General features: G+C 34.8%; 1 protein-coding gene across 1 annotated transcript in view; it reads right to left on the bottom strand.

Annotated features, from left to right (window-relative positions):
- Positions 1-12303, bottom strand: part of EAF2 (ELL associated factor 2) — a 32502-nt gene extending 20199 nt beyond the window's left edge. The window contains exons 1-2 of the mRNA XM_059162808.1: positions 12209-12303; positions 3805-3950 (exon numbers count right to left, since the gene is read on the bottom strand). Of these exons, the coding sequence (XP_059018791.1) occupies positions 3805-3898 (94 nt within the window). The 5' untranslated portion in view covers positions 3899-3950; positions 12209-12303. The remainder of the gene's footprint in view (positions 1-3804; positions 3951-12208) is intronic.
- Positions 12304-19184: the final 6881 nt, after the last annotated feature.

The raw sequence follows: 19184 nt of genomic DNA, 5'->3' as shown, positions 1-19184 counted from the left end.
TTGTATATCTGAAACTAATATTACACTGTTAAGTAACTAGAATTTAAATAAAATCTTTAAAAAATTTAGAGGTGGTGGGTATTAAGGAGGGCACATATTATATAGAGCACTGGGTGTTATATACAAACAATGAATAATGAAACACTACATCAAAAACTAATGATGTATGTGGAGAATGGGGAACCCTCCTACACTGCTGGTGGGAATGCAAGCTGGTGCAACCACTCTGGAAAACAGCATGGAGGTTCCTCAAAAAGATGAAAATAGAGCGACCCTATGACCCAACAATTGCACTACTGGGTATTTACCCTAAAGATACAAACGTAGTGATCTGAAGGGGCACGTGCACCGAATGTTTATAGCGGCAATGTCCATAATAGCCAAACTATGGAAAGAACCTAGATGTCCATCAACAGGTGAATGGATAAAGAAGAGATGGTATATATATACATAATGGAATACTATGCAGCCATCAAAAGAAATGAAATCTTGCCTTTTGTGACCACATGGATGGAACTAGAGTGTATTATGCTTAGCGAAATAAGCCAATTAGAGAAAGACAGTTATCATATGATCTCCCTGATATGAGGAAGTTGAGAGGCAACATGGGGGGTTGGGGGGTAGGAAAAGAGTAAATGAAACAAGATGGGATTGGGAGGGAGACAAACCATAAGAGACTCTTAATCTCACAAAACAAACTGAGGGTTGTGGGGGGAGAGGGGCAGGGAGATGGTTATGGACATTGGGGAGGGTATGTGCTATGAAGTGTGTAAACCTGGCGATTCACAGACTAGTACCCTGGGGCTAATAATGTGTTATATGTTAATAAAAAAAAAAAAGAAAAAAATAAAGATTTCTAAACAGGGGGAAAAAAACTAATGATGTATTGTATGGTGACTAACATAACACAATAAAAAAAATTTAGACACCATAGCATATATTAGATCCCCAGAACTTATTCATCTTATAACTCAAAGTTTTTAACCCTTTGACCAATATCTCTTTTCCCTACCCCTACAGTCCCTGGCAACCACTCTCCTACACGGTATCTATGAGTGTAACTTTTTTAGATTGCTTCCACATGTGATCAAATAATATTTACCTTTCTCTGTGTAGGTTATTTCACTTATTTCTCTTTCCGATAGTTTGTTAGTATATGGAAATGTAACTGGTTTTTGTATATTGATTTTGTATCCTGCAACTTTACTGAATTCACTTATTCTAACGGTTTTTTGGTGGAGTCTTTAGGGTTTTTTAGGCATAAGCTCATGTCATCTGTAGAAACAAATTTATTTCCTCTTTCCAATTTAGATCAATTTCTTTCTTTTTCTTGCCCAATTGCTCTGGCTAGGATTTTAGTACTATGCAGTGTTTTGTCTTTTCTTGTCTTTTTTTTTTTTTTGCTTTTTGATTTCTTTTTTTTAATTATGTTAGTCATCATACAGTACATCATTAGTTTTTGACGTAGTGTTTCATGGTTCACTGTTTACATATAACACCCAGTGCTCTATGCAATACATGCCTTCCTTAATATGCATCACTGGACTCAACCTATCACCTACCCCAGAACCCTGAGTTTGATTCCCGGAGTCCATAGTCTCTCATGGTTTGTCTCCCCCTGTGATTTTCCCCACTCACTGCAAGTTGGTACAGCCACTTTGGAAAACAATGTGGAGGTTCCTTATAAAGTTAAAAATAAAGCTACCCTATGACCAAGCAATTGTACACTGGGTATTTACCCCAAAGATTAAAAAAAAAGGGGGCCATATATACCCCAATGTTCATAGCAGCAATGTCCACAATAGCCAAACTGTGGAAGGAGCCAAAATACCTTTCTCTAGATGAATGAATGAAGATGAGAGTGTCTTGTCTTATTCCTGATCTTAGAAGAAAACTTTCAGCTTTTCGCTGTTGAGTATGATAGCTGCGGGCTTCTCATATATGGCCTTTATTATGTAGATCTATATTTATTCTGTATCTAATTCATTGAGAGTTTTTAAGGTGAAATGTTGAATTTTGTCAAGTGCTTTTTCTGCATCTACTGAGATATGATTTTCAGAGAAAATCATTCTGTTAACATGATATATCACATCTATTGATTTGCATATGTTGCAATATCCTTGCATTCCCAGCATAAATCCCATTTGATGATGGTGTATGAACCATTTAACATACTGTTGAACCTGGTTTGCTAGTATTTTGTTGAGGACTTTTCCACCTATGTTCATCTGGGATATTGGTCTATAATTTTTTTAGTGTCCTCTGGCTTTTGGTATCAGAGTAATACTGGATTTGTAAAATTAATTTGAAAGTGTTTCCTCCTCTTCATTTTGCTGGAATAGCTTGAGAAGATCTGGCATTAATTCTTTTTAAACATTTGGTAGATTTCAGCAGTAAAGCCATCTATATGGACGTGGGCTTTTCTTTGCTAGGAGATTTTTGATTACTGATTTAATCTCCTTACTTATTGTTGGTCTGTTCAGATTTTCTCTTTCTTCATGATTCAGTCTTGGTAGGTTGTCTCTTTCTAGGAATTTATCCATTTGTTCTAGGTTATACAACTTGTTGGTATATAATCTTTCAGTCTCTTGTGAATGTATTTCTGTACTATCAGTTATAATGTCTCTCATTGCTCTTTTTTTCTTCATTAGTTAAAAGCTGGTTAATCTTTTTAAAAAACCAAATCAGCTTCATTCATCTTTTCTATTGTTTTTGTAGTCTATTTCTCTTATTTCAATTCTGAATAATCTTTGTTATTTCCTTCCTTACACTGAATTTTGGTTAGCTTGCTCTTTTTATAGTCCCTTGAGGTTATAAAGTTAGGTTATTTGAGATCTTAATTTTTTCTTAATGTAGGCATTTATTCCTATAAATTTCTTTCTTGAAGAGCTTTTGCTGTATCCTATAAGTTCTGGTATATTGCCCTTCCATTTCATATATTTCAAGATTTTTAAAATTTTAATTTTTTCAGTGTTCTAAGATTCATTGTTTATGCACCACACCCAGTGGTCTGTGCAATACGTGCCCTCCATAATACCCACAACCAGGCTCACCCATCCACCCACACCCCTCTCCTCCAAAACCCTCAGTTTGTTTCTTAAAGTCCACAGTCTCTTATGGTTGTCTCCCCCTCCGATTTCCCCTAATTCACTTTTCCTTTAAAATTTCCCTTCCGATTTCTTCTTCAATCCATTGGTTGTTCAGGTGCATGTTGTTTAATTTCCACAAATTTGTGAATTTCTCCATTTCTTCCATTGTTGATACTAATTTCAAACCACTGTGGTTGGAAAAGATACTTAATATGATTTCAGTCTCCTTAAACTCATTAAGACTTGCTTTGTGACCTAACATATGTTGTATCATGGAGAATGTTCAGCATATATTTGAGAGGAATGTGTATTCTGCTGCTATTGGATAGCATGTTTTATACAAATATGTTAGGTCTATCTGGTCTAAAGTCTAGTTCAAATCCAGTACTTTCTTATTGATTTTCTTGATGTCTTGATGATATATCTATTGTTGAATGATATGTTGATGATATATCTATTGTTGAAAGTGAGGGTATTGAAGTCCCCTACTATTTTTGCATTGCTAGCTCTATTTCTTCCCAGATCTATAAATGTGTAATATTATTAGGGTGCTCCAATATTGGATGCATGGATGCATATACATTTTCAACCGTTATATCCTCTTGATGAAATGATCCCTTTATCATTATCTAATGACCTTCTTTGTCTCTTGTGTTTCCATGACTGAAATCTTAATAACTTCTTACAAGGGGCATTATACACATTTAGATTTTACCTCTTTCAATATCATCCATGGGAGATGCTGGGGACATTTTGTCTTCAGATGGAGAATGTTTCACAAGATTGGGAGTCCTAGCTGAATTTCGCATTTGTTGCTGCTGTTGTTCTATACGATACTGAATTTTACTACTTCCTTCAACTCTGGAATAAAGAATATCAAAGCTCAATACAAGGATGATAGAAATTTAACAACTGCAACTTACAAAGTTACTAGAATTAACCGCTTATTCTTTTCCCTAAATATCCTTAAAATGACATTCAAAAATTAAAACATTAGTTTAGTTCATTATTTAACAACTATCTATTGGGCCCTGCTGTATGCATGATATATACACAGATCCAGTGGGGGATACAAATGTAAATAAAAAAACAAGATTACTACTCAAAATTGAAAAAATAAGATGTATACAAATTACAAAGATAAACAGAAATTATACATAAGTGTATAACAAATACAACATATCCCCTAAATTCTAAAATTATCATTTCTATTAAAATCAATTCACTCTCACATTTTTCATTCCCAACTTTAAGACATGTTACTAAAGGAGATTCATACACTTTCTTTTGAATATTTTTAAGAGAAAAGTATATAATACAGTTATGCTTGACTTCTGTATCTTCCATTTCCAGTCACCAAATCCTATCAGTTATACCTTCACAGAGTATTTAGAACCTCACTATTCTCTTCATTCCTACTTTCAAAAATCATGGTTTATGTATTTTTCTGTTTGCCACATTGTTTCATTCTACCCAACTTGTTTCATGGATTAATGTTTCAAAAAAATGTAAGCAAGTCAATCTCCTTAGACTGGGGCACAGAAACAAATGTCTGCTCTATTCAAACAGGTCTTATTCACTGGCTCCAAATAAGTCAGATAGATATATTCCTGCCTTCAAGCTTTGCCTACAACTTCCTGTTCTCTCTAATCAATTAAATATTTTCTACTAATAAAAATTACTAATAAAAATTACTGGGGCAGGGAGGGGATAATAAAAATAGAGCTTTCTAGGGTCCTTCTTTGATCTGAAGTTGGATTTGGGAACTCATATTTAATAAGCACCCATATTAATTCTTATCATAAAGTATGTTTGGAGGGGGAAGTCCCAAATCTTTTTTCTTTTTTAAAAAAGTTTTTATTTAAATTCTAGTTAGTTAACATACAGTATAATATTAGTTACAGGTGTAGAATTTAGTGATTCACCACTTATATTCAACATCCAAGTGCCCTCCTTAATTCCTACCACCCATTTAATCCTTCCTTCCACCCACCTCCTGTGTGGTAACCATCAGTTTGTTCTCTATGGTTAAGGTTATGTTTCTTGGTTGTCCCTCTCTCTTTTTTTCACCTATAATTGTTTTGTTTCTTAAATTTCACATATGAATGAAATCATACGTTATTTGTCTCTCTCTGACTATTTCACTTAGCATAACACTCTCCAGCTCCATCCAGGTCGCTGCAAATGGCAAGACTTCATTCTTTTTTATGGCTGGGTAATATTTCATTGTGTATGTACATATACCACATCTTCTTTATCTATTCATCAACTGGTGGACATTTGGGCTGTTTTCATATTTTGGCTATTTGTTGATAATGCTGCTATAAACATCAGGGTGCATGTATCCCTTCGAATTCTTAACCTCTCAAGACATCAGTAAGGACTCCCTAAATGCTCTAATAAATGATAACTTCTCCATTCCCTTAAGTCCTAGAACAATTTTTGTCTATGCTATTTTTATGGCTTTTAGTGTAGGTCCCTTATATTGCATGATAATGCACCACATGTTTACAAACAAGAATATGAGATGGCTATATTCTTACTGACTTTTTAAATAGAATTATCCGTTAATCCAGTTAAAATACAGACATTTTGAGGTTAGTATTTGTATAAGAAATTGTTCTTTTCTTAGTGCCTTACATGTTCTAGGTGCTTAATAAATTTTTACTAGTGAAGATGAAATTATTTTGCAAAGTATATAATGGTTCTTTTAAGTCCAATTCTATGAAAACACTTAAAATAAAATAAATGTAGACCTCCATATACAGAAAACATTCAGAAACAAAAAAGCTTTTATATGTCATAGAAGAAGGGGTAAAAGTCTTTGGCTAAGGATCTCTACCAAATTTAAACTTGGAAAAAGATTAAAACATTTCTGTATCATGCAGAAATAATCCTTGCATAATAATGTACTTGGTCCAATCATTTCTTTCATTGACATTTTCTTAGCAATTTATTTGTTGATAAAGTAATTTATTTCATTAACCACATACCTTGTTTTTTTTACAGTGATGTTACTGCTGAGTTTTTCTAGTCGACATTCTCCAGTGTCATGGTTAATAATTAAAATGCATTCTTTTAAGTAAGGTTTCTTTGAACCTTTGAAAACAGTTACTGGTGGAGTTGAACCCTGTTTAAAAAGTTAATTATCATTACTTGAAATTTATCATAGAAATTCAGTTGGGAGAGCCTTTTAAATCTTCTGTGTTTCTCAATCTATGTTATACCTCAAGTCATCTAACTTTCTAAGTCCATTAGTTGGACAACAAGGATTCATAGTAAAAAAAGACAGAGATGAAACAAAGCTGAGGTCTCAAACCTGCTATCACCGAGGAAAGGAAATAGAGGAAGTACTTGCCCTAAGTCATTAAAGATTTGTTTCATTGGTCTACAACAGGCAATTGGGATTCAATTTTAATGCAACCAATACTTTTTACAGATAAAGGAACAGAAGCCCTGAATTGTATTTCCTATCCATTCCTTCTTCCTATATAAGCTTAGTTTTTCAAATGTGGTATTTTCTTAAAATGGCACTTACCTACACAGGTTATCTGTTAGGCTAAACCTCACTATTAATTTTAGCATCATTAATTGAGATAACTGGATACACTTCATGATGCAATATAAAAGTAAACAGTATCACCTATAAAGTATTCTTGCCTAAACACACACACACACACACACACACACACACAATCTCTCATTAAACCTTTAGATATAACTATCAATTTACAGCAAATATGAGGAATAGAGGAAGAAATGAGTAGGATACCCCTAAACAGCAATTCAAGGACTCAAATTACAGTTAATAAGAGATTTGTGCAATGTTCTTCTTTATAATATTTGTATTCCTACTTAGGATAGATCTTAAAATTATAATACATTATTGCACGTTGAGTTCCTGAACATTAAAGGACTGGATTATGATTTCTTTTCTTGCTCCTAGCACCTGAAGTACCAAGGCCTTCACAAATACTAAATGGATATTGAATATGAACAATCTGAACATTTTGATCTGAAGTAACAGGTTAAATAAAATTTTCATAGTCTCTATACCTGTCTTCCACACTTTGAACAAGCTTTTAAAAAGCAAAGCTTTTTTATTAAATTGAGCACCATTCCTATCCTAAACTTTAATTACTGCCTATTCCCTTATTCTATACCCCAAGAAAGGAGTATTAAAGTATTAAATTACCAAGAAACTCCCAAGCATATGAGTTGTCTTTGCCTCTAAATTAACTATTTTCAGCAAATGAAATTTAAATCAGAGGCAGCCTGAAAGATAAGGACTCAGCCACCACAGAACTGGGGGTGGGGGGCTTCAGAAAAAGGAAACAGCAAGTGCAAAAGATCTGAGGCCAGAAAGATGAAGGGAGAGAAAAGGGCTTGTGGGAAAGGGAGATGAGCTTGGGCAGATGGATAAGTGTTAGATCCTGCAGGGTCTTGCTGGCTCTGGGGAGGGTTTGAGATTTTTTTTTTTTTTTTCTGTAAGTCATAAGAAGCATTTGCAGAAGAATGACCATTCATTCATTCATTCATTTATAGCATGCAAGAGCACACACAAGCAGGGGGAGGGGCAAAGGGAGAAGAAGAAAGAGAATCCTAAGCAGGCTTCATGCCCAGCATGGAGCCCAGCGTGGGACTGGATCTCAGGACCCTGAGATCATGACCTAAGCCAAAAATCAAAAGTCTGATGCTCAACCAAATGAACCACCCAGGTGTCCTCAGAATTAACCTTTTAAAAAGACTGCCTTGTATAAATATATGTGAACATCTACAGAATACTAGACACTGTTCCAAATGTTCTATATTTACAAGATTAAACTCATTCACTCCTTAAAAACGAACCAACAAACAAAAAAATTACTGAATACATCCAATCATCTCCATATTTACTATTACCCAACTTCATAATGCAATCATCATCTCACCTCGGTTCCTATTCTCCTCCCTACTGTCCTTTCAATTTTGTCCCCCATCTGCTGACAGGGAAATCTGATCATGCCTGACTATGAATACCAGGACAGGAAATTAATCAGTAATGAAAGGGAAAAGTACAATTGTACTCCCAAATAGGAGAAGGGAAAAAGAAAGAAGAGATGCTTAATGAAACTAATTTAAAAAATGAGGGAAAAACTAAAATAACTAATAAACATACCAAAGATGATAGATGTAAAAATCAGGCACATCAGCTTTGAACTAAATGTGGATAGAATTCTTTTAATAAAAACAGGAAGTGTCAAACTCGGTTTAAAAATGAAACAGAATAGGACACCTGGGTGGCTCAGTCTGTTGAGCACCTGACTCTTGGTTTTGGCTAAAGTCATGACCTCAGGTCATGATCTCAGGACTGTGAGATTGAGCCCTGCTTCATGCTCCATGCTTAGTGTGGAGTCTTCTTGGGATTCTCTCTCTCCTTCCCCTTCTACCCCTACCCCTACTCATGTGCTCTTTCTTTCTTTCTCAAAAATAAATTCATAAAAAAAGAAACAATATTCTGTTAACAAAAGATATATTTAAAACAAAATGTCAGCTGAATTAAAAAAAAACAGACACTGAGATTCCATGAACATGCAAATCAAAAGAAAGGGTGCAATATTACTATGAGACAAGGTACTAAGATTAAAATCACAAAAACAGGATTAAAAAATATATATGGTAAAAGATACAATTCATTAAAAAACATAATTACAATAAGATGTGAAAATAGAACCAGTCTTAAAATAAGCTGAGGTCCCAAGAATGTGGTGGGCTAATTTCTCATTTGAGCTAAATACTCGGTGGACAGAATCAAACAGTTCATCCTGGAAGGGACATTGCCAAAGAGGGTGGCTTAGAGTGGGATAGTAGCACATCTGACATATAGAATTTCCACAAGTCAACATTTGGGGGCTAACGTCAAAAGCAGCCATTAGAGATGCATTTCCTGCATAACAGGAAGGGTAGTTTGGAAGTTTGAAGTGGACTATTTCAATGAGTCCCACAAAAGTACTCCTCAAGATAGAGACAACACTAAAGAATGTCACACTTGGACAGCACCAAAGACAAATCATTATAGTTAGGTCTTTTCCCCTCAAGATTTAACATTTTGAAAGTTTATAATAGCCAAATATAGAGAATTATTTGTAAGGAAGAGAGATTTGTAAATGCCCAATATTAATCAGCTTAATAGTCTTCATTTTTATTAGGTTCTTCTACTTGGCATTAACAAAGGAAATCCAGAGGAATGAAAATAAGAAAATCTACCTTATGAAGGAATGGCCAGAAACTGAAGGTACTCTTGAAAGTATAGTATAATGAAAGTTCCATTTTATAGAATGACTTCTACCTTCTAGTCATTTTTACCCAAATGATGAAAGCAAGTTCATAGAGAAAATAGAGAATCTAAATACCCCGACCAACATTCATTACATTTCCATAAACTTAAGAACTCTGAAGAAATATTAAACCTCCTACTTGTTTAACGAAATTCTTAAGGGAAGAAAACCACAAAGTGTTTTTGAGAATGTAATTTCTACTCTTATTCACAATTGTTCTAGGACTGTATGGTCAGCAGAAAAAAATATTTGCTTTCTACAGGTGGTAATTTTAACTATTCTCTTTTATTTCAGCTGTCTAAAAGGGCTATAGAATAAACTTAAAATTCTTTCGCATTACACATTAAACACTTTTTTATTTGATTCCTAAATGCCTTTCCATATCCCACTATGTTCCTAGTGGACTCCTTCTGATCTAGCCAGAGTGGCTTATATGTAGTTCTTCAAACATAACAGACTTTTTTGTTGCCTTGTCTTAACCCATGTCTTTTTCTTTTCTCTGCCTAAAATGTCTTCCCTCTTTCCTTTACCTGGGTAACTTCCACTCTTCTTCAAGACAGGAAACCCTGGCATCTCTTCTTCCTCTGCTGAGTTTTCTTCTGCACTTCTGTAATATTCTGTGTATACCTCTGTGACAGTCCTTACATTTCAATATTTTAAGCAGTTATTTCCTGTCTTTCTCATTAAATGGTAATATTTTCCAGGACACTGACCATGTCTAGTTTTCTGCTGTTCCCAATAGCTACTTAGCACAGGAGTTGCCACACAGAAGGTATGTGCAAATATGGCCCTTCTGCCCTCTGTTTCTTTCTCATGCATACATACATGCACACAAATATTGAGACATATTCTTTTTGGATATATCTCTGGTGGACTGGTGAGGGATATTACTTCTTCCCAAATTATTTCTTTGCTCTTTTAGAAATTTACAGTGTGAAGGTTTGAAAACTTCTCTCTATATTTGTCATTCTCTAAAGAGATATCTCAATTGAGATCATAACCAAAAACATGGTGGATGGTAACTCTTGCTTAAAGAAGGATATGTGTGAATGAGAAAGTTTCATTAATAAATGTAAGAACCCCCACCTGCTTGTAAGAGCAAAGCAGTGCAAGGAATGGGGATGGAAGGATTGTTAATTTGAGGGAAAAAAATCTACATGGCAAAGTTAAAGTTTTTTTTTTCCACAAACCAATCATCACTGATCAATAATCCTATAACCTGAGACCAGGCTAGTGCTACCAGTTATCAACTTAAAGCTTTTCAATAACTTTTAGAATTAAGGGGATAGTTTAGGTTTTTCTTTAATAAACATCATAAAGCAAAATGGCCTTTGACTTACTGGTACAAAATTTCCGAACTATTTAGAGATGCCAGCTTTTCATAACAGAATAAGGCAAAAGTTTATTCATCCACATATCACACTGAATTGGTTGTTCATTTCCTTCAGTTTGTAAGGGAACAAATGGGAAGTCTTTCCACAAATTTAATTAACCTTAGGAATTCTTTCAAAGGCAGCAACTGATACAGTCTGACATAACAGTGGGGTCTCAATAAATAGTGTTGGCTGATAAAAAATAAGAAGCCTAGAAGACTAGAGGATAGAGAGCTTGCTCGCTCTACCTCCAATCACAACAAATCATCTCATAAATGCAAACAAGAATGTCGATGAATTAGCACAAAATAATTTCTGTTAAAAAATTCAACAGAACAGAGAAAAAATCTCAGTCCAGTGCTTTCTCTGTAGGTTAAAATATAAAGTTACAGTCTTCGTGTTCTCTGAGAATAGCTCAAGTCAGTATAAAAGAAAAAAAGAAACAAGTTGAATGCACATTTCTAACTCAAAAGCTGAGAAAACTAGAGCAACACTTAATTTGTCTATTTATGTAAATAGTATTTGAAACATCTGGAAATTTTTTAAATGGACAAAACTTTGGCTAAAGCCTCCTTGACCTAGTGTCTTTTTTTCCTAACCCATTCCCCAAACTATTGCTAAAACCACTCTAAAAGCAAAAATCTAATCATGTTACTACTCTCCTCAGAAACCTCTAATGGTATTCTAATACCTATGGAATAAAGCCTAAATTCTACATTAGAAGATGATAAATTTTTCACCATCTGATCCCAATTCATCTTTCCAGAGACTACTTCTATCGATCATTTTTCAAAATTCTGTTATTTACTACATTAATTCATTTTTTCCACAAACTTCTTATTCTTTCTCTATTAGAGCCATTTACATACTGTTCTTCTGCCTAGAATAGTCTACTCCCTTTCTGCCTGATGAAATTCTACTTGTCCTTCAAGGCTCAACTCAAACAGCATCTGCCTTGTGAAGCCTTTTAAGATTCTACCAAGCAGAGTATTTCAATCAATGGATGTACTAGCACAAAATTTTGTACATGCTCTAATATATACCATTAGACATCTGTGTGTCCTGCTATAACAGATTAGGACAAGAAGGCTGGGAACATGCTATTATTCCTAGTTTAGAGTACAAAATCTGGTTCATAATACTAGTTTAATAAGTATATGTTTAGACCTCTAAGTGTTTCAGATCATTTGAAATGATAGTTCCTGAAACTTATTAAATAGATCAAAGTATTTTTAAAAAGTATTTTCAGATTGCTTTACCTAAAATGGCTTAAAAAAAGTTTTGGGTTTTTTTTGTTTTGTTTTTTTGCTTTGGTGTATTTGTTAATTACTTCAACTACCACTGCATGAACTGTGCAATTATTTTCATTTGAATTTAGTAAAAATCCTGCAAAAAGATACTTTCAGTCTGAATATATACAAATACTCACTTCTATATTGGGCAGAGTTATTGTCACCTGTTCACCTTTGCCGACTTCAAGCTCACCTTCACAGGAAGTATCAATAGAAGCAGGTTTGAAGTCATCTAAAAATAGAGACAGATATGGATTTTTACAAAATGGAACAATATCTGGGTACCTGGATATTAAAAATATGAACATGTTTCAGTGATAAGTCACTTTGCAACAGCCAGTAATTAAAATGGTTTTAGAAGAGTCTTCATATTACATATAAAATCGAATCCACTTTATTTCCATATGTATAATTCTGATAAACAGCTAAATTCTAAAATAGTATTCCTCAAACCATGCTCCCTCTGAAACCTGTTTAGGTCAAGATAAACTAAACTAAGATGTTCTACTGCTAAAAAATACATAACGTCAATGTTTTCACAATTTGGTTAAAAACTAGTACCAGTAGAATGTTTTCAATTTTCAGGCTTTTACTCCTGTAATTTTTCTTTTTTTTTTTAAGATTTTATTTATTTATTTGACAGACAGAGATCACAAGTAGGCAGAGAGGCGGGCAGAGAGAGAGAGGAGGAAGCAGGCTCTCTGCTGAGCAGAGAGCCCGATGCGGGACTCGATCCCAGGACCCTGAGATCATGACCTGAGCCGAAGGCAGCGGCTTAACCCACTGAGCCACCCAGGCGCCCCTACTCCTGTAATTTTTCTTAAGCCATCTTGGGTGTCTGTTATCACTTGTCTTCTGTCCCAGCAGAATACATAATTAATGAATACACGGAAAACACACACTCATGGGAAAACTTAAGGAAAAGCAATCATTGAGCTAACAGTTTGAGTTTTTCATGAATCCTACCATTAAAGGATATGTAAATTTAACCAAATCTTCAGAAGAATTTAAAATGGGTTTTCATTTTGAATTAAATCATAATTCAAATGTTATTAAAATATATTATTCAGAAGGAATTTAAGGTGCTCAGATATTTCATATACTGAACAAGTTTATAAAACTCTAAGATATGGGAGCAACTTAAAAATAATTCACATGAATTCATATAAATGACTGATAATTCTGATATAGGACTCCTCGGGTAACATATATTTTTTCCAGGTTAACTCTTTATTAAAGGATACATGCAAGCTAAAACATGAGTCATAAGCTTGACGAATTTTCACAAAGTGACACATATGTAATCAGCAACAAGATCAAGAAGCAGAACATTATCAATCCCTAAAAGGCCTACCCCAATTACCCTTACCTCAAGAGACAGATCTTTATATTAACAGGGAAGCCAAAGACAAAAAGTTTAAATCCAAAGTACTGAACATTTATTAGAATTTAGGGAACTATAATAGGTAGATCTTGGGAAAAGAGAATATTCCAGTGTTCATCAAATTATCTTCTTTCAATAAACAAAAGCTGGTCCTGCTTCCCAATGGTAATTATAATCGCTAATATTTATGGAACACTTACTTCCTGCCAGGCATCTTGCTTAACACTTCATATTTAATTATTACAACGACTCTAAGAAATGAAATCCATTCTTAACTTCCCTAAGCACATATGAATATAAACAATTCACACTAAATGTTCTTTATAATGTGGTTTATTCTTTATGCTGCCTTATTAAAAACTGAATACATGCAATATCTCTTAAAACCTTGATGCTTATTTCTAGATTTTAAGAAACAGATAAAAAAATAAAATAAGCAACATAGAAAATGTGAAAGAATTTGATTTACAGTGTATCCTTAAGTAGTACCACTGAGGATAAAGACTGAAAATAAGTTGGGTAGTTAGTAGCAGTAAGGTAATGAGAAAGTTAAAAAATAATTTAGGTGTTAAGTTTTTGGTGCTTAAAAGAAGTTCTAGAGAAATAAGTCTTAGTGTTAATTGATTAAAAGGCAATAATATTTAAGAAAACAAATTTGAACTGAGCCTTTAGTATCACAGGAATAAAGAAAAAGTAGAAAGCAGAAGGCAGGAAAATACAAGAGAATAAACAAAGATACAAAAGTAAATATTAGTAACAGCTATTACTTATATATTATTTTAAAAATTTCCCTAATTACTTTTATCTCAAACATTCACAAAAATTCTTAAAGTAGGGGCACCTGGGTGGCTCAGAGGGTTAAGCCTCTGTCTTCGGCTCAGGTCGTGAACTCAGGGTCCTGGGATCAAGCCCCACATCAGGCTCTCTGCTCGACGGGGAGCCTGCTTCCCTTCCTCTCTCTCTGCCTGCCTCTCTGCCTACTTGTGATCTCTCTCTCTGTCCAATAAATGAATAAAATCTTTAAAAAAAAATAAAAGAATCTGTATTTTAAAAAAAAATTCTTAAAGTAGTGAATATCCCTCTTACAGAGAAGGCAGAGGATGGTGGGAGAAATTAAGTCCCTTGCCCAAGATCATAAAATTCATATTTGCTAAAGCTAGAATAAGGAACCATAAATTTAGTAGACTAAAAAGGTAAGAGGTTAATCAACAACCTTTGATATCAGCCTCATTTTTTTTTTAATATTTTATTTACTTACTAGAGAGAGAGAAAGAGAGAGCACGCACATGAGTGCACACACAGGAGGGGGAGCAGGTGCAGGGAGAGAGAGAAGGAGACTTCCCACTCAGTGGGGAGCCACACATGGGGCTCCATCCCAGGACCCCGGGATCATGACCTGACCCGAAGGCAGACACTTAACCAACTGAGCCACCCATGTGCCCCTGATTATTGATATCAACGTTTATGGAGAAAGAAGGTAAGCGCAATTTGAGCTAGTAAATATCATTTGAAACCTTAAAGTGAAAACTTCATTTTGTAAGGATGTATACAGAATATATGAAGTAAATACCACTTAAATATTTTTTTTAAGATTTTTATTTATTTATTTGGCGGACAGATCACAAGTAGGCAGAGAGGCAGGCAGAGAGAGAGGAGGAAGCAGGCTCCCCATTGAGAGAGAGCCCAATACAGGGCTCAATCCCAGGACCCTGGGATCATGACCTGAGCCGAAGGCAGAGGCTTTAACCCACTGAGCCACCCAGGTGACCCTAAAATATTTTTGATATAAGTAATTTATCATCATGGCCTATAGGGGTACCCAGTAAAAGCCTTTGTTTGTCTTAAAGTGTTCACAACCTTCTAATTTTAACTCTCCTTCAAGGTTCTGCTCACCAGTGTATGTATTCCTGTAAATGTTCCTCTATCTTCTTCATCACTCACATCTAATCACTATGTCTTTTTCCATAATATCTTTCAGAGCCATCTCCTTCTATTATTGCTGAGGGCAAACTAGTTTTCAATCAACAAAAAGCTAAACTATTAAAGTACCTATAGCTTGCCCATCTGTTTTTCTGTTTTTGGTCTTAGAATGTGAATCTTGTGGTGGGTATTAAGGAGGGCATGTACTGGAACACTGAAAAAAATAAAATAAAATTATGATGTTTAAAAAAAAAAAAGAAGAAGAAGAATGTGAGTCTTATTTCAAAGTCTCCTCTTCCCTAAAGTAGTCGCTGGGTGGAGCCCTTTCCTTACTCTCCAAAATATTCTTTTTGGGTGGGGGGCACGTCCACTTCTTAGCCTTTACCATACCACTCATCAAAACCTAACATAAATGACATGGCATTATTTACCTCTTCCTGTACATGTCCTTTTGGACTGTAATTATTTTAAAGCATAATGCCTCATACTTTTAATTCCTCCTGAAATATGACTCCTAGCATAATGTCTTTAATATAATGGGAACATATGAGCTCTTTATAATTGACTCTGGTTAATATATTTATCCTTCTCTGAACTACCTACAAGCTTATTTTAAGCATAAACTTATTTCAGCTAAATTATGTGCAAAAGGCTTGTTTTCTAATTGTTTCCTGAGGATCAGAGTCATCTGTACTTCAAGACTCTCATTTCTTTCGGGTAGATACTGCCATATTCCTTTTGTACTTTTCACTAGTACATTTCTATTCTCATAGAGGGCACCCAAACTTAATATTTGACAAAAAAGAATTCTCTGTGATATATAAGTAAAACAAAAATGACACCTTAGAGCAAAACCATGGTTCTCTGATCGCCCATATTTTTCTGACAGTGACACAAAGGACAATACTGGGAGATATGACTGCATTTAACTACAGCTAAATAATGCTTTAGAGAAGAGGCCAGAAAGGTAAGCCAAGGCAGTGAAGCAGACCACTGGGGAATCGTAGTGAATAAACCCAATATCAAGAAGACAATCAGCTGTGCCAAGAGGAATACATGTTTGGTGTGGCCAGGTTATCTCTAATTTTTGAAAGAGAAGCTGGTAATCGATTTCTGTATAAAATATCTTGATATTTTATTTACAACAAATTTATGTTTAAACAACAACTGTGTGGGTGAAACAAAGAATCTCTACTGTCAAATTCAGCCAATAGGCTGTTAATCTATAATCTCTGTTATAGTGTTCAAATACTGATTCTTTTTCTTTATAATATATCACCACTTTTTTAAAGATTTTATTTACTTATTTGACAGAGAGAGAGAAAGACAGTGAGAGAGGAACACAAGCAAGGGAAGTGAAAGAGGGAGAAGTGGGACCACCCTGCAGAGCCGGGAGCCTGATGTGGGGCTCCACGCTGATCCCAGGATCCTGGGATCATGACCTGAGCTGGAGGCAGACACTTAACAACTGAGCCAGCCAGGTGCCCCAATATATCATTACTTTTGATCTTCACAACAACTCTTTGAAGATTCTCACCCACAATTTACCAATAGGGAACTCCTCTAAAGTAATAAAGCCAGTAAAAAATCAAGCCAGGAAATCAAGCCACCTACTCCATCCACTCATAAAATATAGCTTTTTTGACTTATATTCAGTTCTTAACTTTTGCATGTATTGGGGGGGTTGTTAGGAGGTGAGGAATAGTTATAAGTCCCTTTGGAAATCTGATAAAAATTATAGATCAGCTATAGATCTTCTCCACAGGAAAAAATATGCATGTGTGAACATACATATCAAGTACTGTAATTTCAAGAGATTCACAAGTCCTTGAAGTTTAAATGTCTATGGGACAACTACAAGAGACAGAAATGTATTCAAAATAGCTGTAGCTTTACTTAATGATAAGGATGAACTTATAAACAATAAATCAAAACTATTCTGAACCTATTTATATATATATATTTTTTTTAAGATTTTATTTGTTTATTTGACAGAGAGAGACACAGCGAGAGAGAGAGCACAATCAGGGGGAGTGGAAGAGGGAGAAGCAGGCTTCCCTCTGAGCAGGGAGCCCAATGTGGGGCTTGATCCCATGACCCTGGGATCATGAACTGAGCCAAAGGCATCCGTTCGCTTAACAACGGAGCCACCCAGGTGTCCCCCTATTTATATTTCTAATTATTTGCTGTTTGAATAAGTTTTACTTTTTATTACTTTCTATATTAAGATTGTCTTTTATTTACTTTCAAATAAGTTTTTTTAAGTATACAACTTTTGATTTTCAAGTGAACAAAGTATAGACCTAGAATTATAGAATTTGTTGAGTAATCTCTTGTTTTCCATGTGCTTCCAAATGCCAAATGTATTTTCAAAGCTGCTATAATTCCAGACTACACAGTTTCTTTCTTTCAGTTCTCCTTAGTTTGGAAAACTCACCACTAATTTTACTATTTATTTATTCTCTGTAGATTTCCTTCATCTATGTTATTTCTTCTTTTTTTTATATAAGATTTATCTATTTTAGAGAGAGAGAGTGAGAGGGTGCAGGAGGAGGGATAGGGGAAGGGGTGGAGGAGGAAGGAGTAGAGGGAGAGAGAAAATCTCTTGATTTCATGATGGGCTTGATTTCATGATTCTGAGATCATGACCTGAGCCAAAATCAAGAGCCTGACGCGTCACCAACTGAGCCACCCAGGTGCCCCTATTATTTTCTTCTTTATAGTGCAATTACTTATATTATGCATAGAGTAGAAAAACATTTCCTACTTTGAACTTAATGCTTTTTCAGTCAATGCTGATCACTTTTGTGACTATTTCAGCTGTAGTGTCACATAATGTCTAATCGTAATTCTTTTATGGAGATATAGACATTATGTGACACTACAGCTGAAATAGTCACAAAAGTGATATCTCCATAAAAGAATTACGATTACTATCATAAATTTACTTCCTGGGATAAGAACTAATTCAACTAACTCCAAAACCCATACCCTTTCCAATATACAACATTGATCAGAGAACATTCATTGTAAATATCATTTTAATCCCATTTTCATTAGTGTACTTTCTAATGTTTGCTCACACCAAAACTTAATCACTTCTTGGGGAGTAGTCCACTTGAAGCCTCAGACGATCTTCCTGTAGTCGCTGCCCATGAGTTCATCATTTCGTGTCAGCTAAAAGTAGTGTCATTTACACACTTGGGAATTTCAATGTCTAGTTCCTTATCTAGATATAAATTGTAAAATTAGCATGAGCCCAAATTCAAAAGTTATTCTAGTGTGTGCTGTTATTCAAACTCTCCCACACAGTGTAGTATCTGTTGCTAAACATTTAGCTTATCATTTACAGACCATCCCATGTCTTCCCTACCACATGCCAGACTGTATTCTTGATAGGTTTTATTGCTAAGCCCTGGTAAATGCTTTTGTAAGTCTAAATTAATTATATTCATCAGCATTCCTCATACACACATGGATATAACCCTTCAAGCATAATAGTGACTACTTTATTCTCTACCAAGCACCAACTACTGTGCTAGGTTGTTTATGCAATTTTATTTAATCCTTAAAAAATCTCTGAAATGTAGATATTATTGTTACCATTTTTGTACAAGAAAACTGAGGCTGAGGGTTTAGAGCCTGTTCCAAAAGTTATATTACATACATAGGTGGTGGAGGCCAGAATTCATGTCCAGTTTTGTACAAGGCCTCAGCACATTAGACAGGCATAATTACCCCTGTACATAAACATAGAATATTATTTTCTCCCAGATTATACTGAGTAAGTCTAGTGTTTGTTATAAATT

Source organism: Mustela lutreola, chromosome 2 (assembly GCF_030435805.1).
Source record: "Mustela lutreola isolate mMusLut2 chromosome 2, mMusLut2.pri, whole genome shotgun sequence".
Taxonomy (NCBI): Eukaryota; Metazoa; Chordata; class Mammalia; order Carnivora; family Mustelidae; genus Mustela; species Mustela lutreola.
The sequence above is the reverse complement of the archived record's forward strand: the minus strand, read 5'-3'. Positions and strand labels throughout refer to the sequence as shown.